Here is a 6,000-nt window from a genome sequence, read left to right on the forward strand (position 1 = left end):
AAGTCAAAAACAGTGGCCCGTTGCATGCGCGCGCAGCGTGGTGTTCCATCATCATCATCTATTTATTTATATAGCACCACTAATTCCGCAGCGCTGTACAGAGAACTCATTCACTTCAGTCCCTGCCCCATTAGAGCTTACAATCTAAATCCCCTAACATACACACAGACCGAGAGAGACTAAGGGCCGGAAGCGCGTTTCGTTGCTAGACAACAGGACGTGGAGTGCAGAGCAAAGCAAGCGACCATCCCAGCACCTAGGAGGAGTGTGGGGACAGCGCCTCACAATTATTTCACTGAGGAATAAAGGTGTACAGTGACAAGAGAAGAGGGATACAGCAGAGCCTCGTGGGAACAGATAGTGGGAGTAGAGAGGAGGATGTTCCAGAGGTGGAGATGCTGAAGGAACGGCTGGATAGGTATGATGGGCAAAGGGCAATGGAGTGAATGGTGTGCAGGAAAAGGGACCCTTGGACTTTGTTGTGAGTAAATCATTGGCCACATGTGTATCATGCTTAGAATATCCTTAAATGGAAAGATGAAATTATTAGGTATAGTTCAAGGAAAATTTTTTGACAATAAGGTTGTGAGGAAAAGTAACTAAAGCAGTGAGAGTGGAGTTATTCAATATTTGTATGCGTCACCTTTACCATGTTCAGTCCAGGCTGCCATTAGAACCAGCACAACTGAGATGCTATGTGAAAAGTGCTGCATATTAAAGAAGAATCTCTAACCTTAATTGTGTGATTTGTATAAGAAAGGTAGAGCAAACAGTGTGATTCTCAGTTCATTAAAATGCAAATGGAAATTGTGATAATGGGAACAGGAGATAGAATAAAGGGAGCTAATGAAGCAGTAATGGTTATGTCTAGAGAGACTGTGGCCTCCTCTGATCATTGGCTGCAGCAGAAAAGAGTCAGGTTGCAGTGAATAAAGTGCTTGGCAGAGAGATGAGAGCTGGGGTAAAATAAACAATTCCTAGTAAAGAGCAAGACACAAAGCAAACAAAAGCCTCACACACTCCACATAACTTTATCTCAGCCCACGGGATCTCATTAACAGCATTCTTAAGTACTTCTACTCACAGTTTACAAATAGTATAATACCACTTAGTTTCTGGTTTATACCAATTGCTTGTTGGAGTTAATGCCTACACGTGGAATATACATGACACTCATTTATAGCCAGTTATATATTCTGCAGCTGGTATAGGTATAACAACGAATTACAACTCCACATACTGAAAATAAGGCCCTCGCTGACATTTCTTAAACAGACCTATGGTTTTTCAAAACAGTGCAATACATAACACTATATCTAAGCACATTCAGATCAATCAAAGTTATTTATTAAAATACCTGTATTTATGCATAAAAATGCCACATCCCACACTGTAATGACTGATGGCTGTTGAACACTAGGAAAAACATCATAGCACTAAGTAAATTTTCAATCACTTTATGCTATTCCAAACAGGTCAAACATAATCTAAGAAAGAAACCAAAACAATGGTTTCCTTCGTCAGAAAGCCAATCACTGTTGCTCACAGTATTGTACTATGGTTTTGTGAAAGCTCAACAAGCATCCACTGATTTAACCAATAAATAAACTGATAGTGGCAATATATGCTTCCACAGTTGGAATTTTGGCTTAAGTGTTGCTAGTCCTGCCCCGACCACACTGCACAGCAGAATAAATTCATCATCATCATCCCAGCATTCTCAATAGACTATAAATCATACTTGCCAACATAAGCAAGTTGTTTCCTGGGAGGTCCGGGGGACAGGTGGGTGTGTGGGGGCAGGGCTCTAAGAATTGTGTCATTAGCCCCACCCCCGAACAGGCATAACCATATTGGACCACTAAAACCAGTGGGCGGGGCCACAATTACGAGTGCACTGCAACACTAAGCCCCGTCCCCTCTGTTTAATTTACACAGCCGGCCAGGATCAGGGAGCATTGCCTGCTCTCCCGGGAGTCAGGGAGGACTCCCAGAAATTCGGGAGTCTCCCGGACATAAATTCTGCAAAATGCAGGGAGGAATGGCACAGTAAAAGCAGAACTCAATAACTGTATCTTACACCTCTGACATTTCAGTTTAAATCACTTAATTATCAGTTAACATGCCCACACACATAGTGGTCCTGCTGCTTAGCCCAAGCACTGAACCACAGGACCACTGTTTAAATTAGCCACAGACATGCAATCACTTCTGGTGTCAATGCAGCCTTTCAGAGAACCACATACAAGGGCCACCAACAGTCTTATGACCTATCGATAGGATAGGACAATACTCGCTGCAATATTAGTGCGATACTGGCTGCAATATCATCATCAACATTTATTTATATAGTGCCAGCAAATTCCGTAGCGCTTTACAATTGGGAACAAACATTAATAAGAAAATACTGGGTAATACATACAGACAGAGAGGTAAGAGAACCCTGCTCGCAAGCTTACAATTTCACAGCTTTACACATTGATGCCTCCTAGATGGAGGTATACAATTAGTGTTTTCACATTTTGGTTTTATATGCATTGTAATGTGCAATTATGGCTCTCTTGTGGTACACAAATTAATAATTAAAGAATGTGAATCCTTCTGCCAGAGTCCCCAAAGCATCCAATGGCCCAATGATGCTCTGATGCCTCTATAGACTTGCACTGATTACTAAAGCGCCAGGAAAAATGTATCTGTGAACAACATAAATATCTAAATTATTTGAAATAACTTTCTTTTGCTTTGTGTACTACTTGAAACATCAACAAACTTCTTATTCGTAGCTTAATTTTGCTTTAATGTGCAAATGATTGGTGACTGTGACACCACAAGATAGCTGACGGCACTTGTGGTCTGAAAGAATAACACCCAACTGATACTTTTTTGAGGTATAACATAAAAGAGCAAAAAGTAGACATTCCAAAAGAAAACAATAAGCAGAATTCCCATGGCCGTCTATCTACCAGATTTTCAAACAGCAAGATACAATACATTTCACACTTTCTGTGTCATCTGCCAGTACCCCCTCCATTTGTCCAACAGAAACTACATGATGCACATTAAATTTGATTGCATTACTGAAGTGTTTGTTAATGACAATTTCATTAACTGAAAAACAGATGGACAACATTATCTCATAAGATAGATCATGTCAGTTTATAGTGTTTCTAAGGAGTAGTAGTTGCTTGAAACAAATTTCCGGTAGCTGTCCCTGAAAAAAATGGATTAAAGAGACAGAAACAAACAAGCTTGGGTTAAACACAGATCTAAGGTGTAAATACACCATTAATGATCTACATGGTCTGGCTATGTGAGTCATTTTGTCTGTGCTGTAACCTATACACACAAATCAAATCTTTGCTTAGAACAATCAAGTTGAGTAATAGAACTAATGCATGATTGATTGCCCTGGGCTACAATTATTATTATTACTTTCTATTTGTAAAGTATTCTGCAGCGATGTACATAAGGGGACACAACAGGTGTTCATACTGAGATCATAGGTGTTAAAGACCCTATGGCCTGGAGCTTAGAGTGGGATTTATCAGTGCGGGAGTTGTCAGACCGCCTTTTCTCATGCGTTTTCATGAGCTATTTGCAAACCAAGCAATGCATCATAGGCAGCACATCAAACTGCATCATTCAAAACCACCAAAGCTCAGACTGCAATGTCAGTTGCAGGATCTGAGAAATATAAAAACGGTGCAATGTATTATATTTGGAAGACGCAGTTTACAAAACTACATGACAAAATGTTGCAAAAAGGTAAATATTTTAGACATGGTTCTGATTGGCGTGATTACTCAAATCATATGCAGTTTGAGCATGATGCCTATACAAAGGGATAGAACTTCATCATCATCATCGTTTATATAGCGCCAGCAAATTCCGTAGCACTTTACAATTGGGAGAACTTGTCTAATACTGTTGATCTGTCAACATCATGGCGATGTCTAGTGAAATTACTGTCGAGCTCGGTTTGCTTTACATACTACGGAGGAGGACTAAGTTAATATAAAGCTGGATGTTTTGCCTCACATGTGGTTTTACCATGTGGTTTAGACTGAAATTCAGCAGGTTGCTCAGAACCTCATGCAATTTTTTTTTTTCAAAACTACCATACAATGCATGCTCTCTCATATGTACAATACAATTGTCTTAATTACAGATTATGGGAATATTTAACAGATATGTTGTAACCTATAGAAATCAGATTCTACCTGTCATTTCTCTAGTGTAGTTTATGAAATTAAAGCACAACTAATTGGCAATTATGGGTTACAAAACATTTTTGCACATAGTACCATTTTCCACAGATTCCACAGATTCCATCAAATGGTAATTTCTATGGCCAGTTTGGCCACCTACATGGATGGCAAAATTGTTACAGATCTGCTTGCTTGGTTTGTCAGGTCACATGAACAGATCACAATAGCACAACATTTAGCCAAATTGCAATGTGGCTAAACCAGCCTATATAGTTGTGTAATGTATAGCTTTTCACTATGATGTTTAACATTGCCAGCAGGGATTTTCACATCTTTGTTGTTTGAAGGATAGGGTATCAAAATGTGAGAAACTGTATTTGACTAATGAATTCCCCTGCATGTTCTGTTCACTAGTCAACAGTTGTCAGAAATGTATTTGTATACAATTGCATTCATTCCTGCAACAAACTGGATCCTGAATCAGATACTATGTAAATATATTTTTAACAGGAATATAAAGTATCTGGATATTTGAATCTGGTGCGGACAGGTATGGTTTGGATTTGTAAAAAGTATTAGAGAAATGGCTCCATGTTTTTCAGATGCCCAAAGCAAGAGCATAATGTCCTCTGCTTCTAGTCAAACAACTCAAATACAGACAGCTTCATTTATATGGAAAATTACAAAGTCTCACCTGTAATTTATAGCTTAGACATGAAATGACTACAAATTATATCAAATAAACTTTCAACAAATGCATTACAAGATTTTATTAGGGAGAAGGTTTCAGAACAAGAACTTCAGGAACATGATTTGGAATGAATTTAAAGGTTTTAGACAGTAAGTAAATAAAAACTATATTTTGAGATCTTGTAGAAAACAAGTTATACACATGGAAGTGAATGCAAGTTGAAGAAACTCAGTAGTCCAACACCTACATATGTCAAGAAGAACAATGCACAGAAAGTGATCTCATTATATCATACCAATAACTTTACAGAACAAACATAATTAATGAGAGAGAGAGAGAGAGAGAGATAACTCTCTCTATAGACAAGTTGACATCTATGTCTTTAGATCGATAGAGAGATAGATATATAGATAGATATAACATCCAGTTAAAATTACTATATAGCCACAACCCTATAGGTGATTATTATTTTAATCTGCCCTCCATCCTCTAGTATAAACATAAAATAAAATGCATAAAATACTGCACTGTGGTCCACATTCAAACATCTGCTTTTCTGCAATATTCTAAAATGCTTACTTGCACAAGCCTGGTGAATAGGAGATAAAATAGAAAACGTTATCCTTGTAACAATGGATTTACACGCAGAGAGCATTACTGGTGCACTGACCGAGCTATCAGCTTTCCCTGAGTGATCTGCAGGTTTCACACTTACTTTCTTGTTGAGCTTGCAGTTTGCAGTGTCTCTGGAGCTCCTCTGGTTTGCTTTGACCAGTGCCAGCAAAAACGTTTGTAGAAATACATTCCAAATGATTACCATCATAGCTTCAATGCTCCAAAAGGCCAAATGATAATCGCAAGGTAAAAGCTTCCTACTACTGATGTCCAGTAGTGAATGAAAAAGTGCAAAAAAATAAATAAATATCAATGGGGGAAAAATAGAATAACAATCCAGCTCTCAAAGTGGATATGAGTTGAAGTTGCTGTACTTGATCCCCTCTGTGAGTAAGACAGTGAAGTCAGTCTGAAAAGAGCTTGCCCACTGTGCCATGCTGGTTTATTTACAGCCTCTAGCCAGATTTGTTTATTCTGTAATGATTA

At 38.5% G+C, this 6,000-nt stretch overlaps 1 protein-coding gene across 1 annotated transcript in view; it reads right to left on the reverse strand.

The window, feature by feature from the left end:
- Nucleotides 1-5,722, reverse strand: part of LOC142134220 (metalloprotease TIKI1-like) — a 78,896-nt gene extending 73,174 nt beyond the window's left edge. The window contains exon 1 of the mRNA XM_075194543.1: nt 5,615-5,722. Coding sequence (XP_075050644.1) covers nt 5,615-5,722 — 108 coding nt within the window. The remainder of the gene's footprint in view (nt 1-5,614) is intronic.
- Between the last annotated feature and the right edge of the window lie 278 nt (nt 5,723-6,000).

Source organism: Mixophyes fleayi, unplaced genomic scaffold, assembly GCF_038048845.1.
Source record: "Mixophyes fleayi isolate aMixFle1 unplaced genomic scaffold, aMixFle1.hap1 Scaffold_46, whole genome shotgun sequence".
Lineage (NCBI taxonomy): Eukaryota > Metazoa > Chordata > Amphibia > Anura > Limnodynastidae > Mixophyes > Mixophyes fleayi.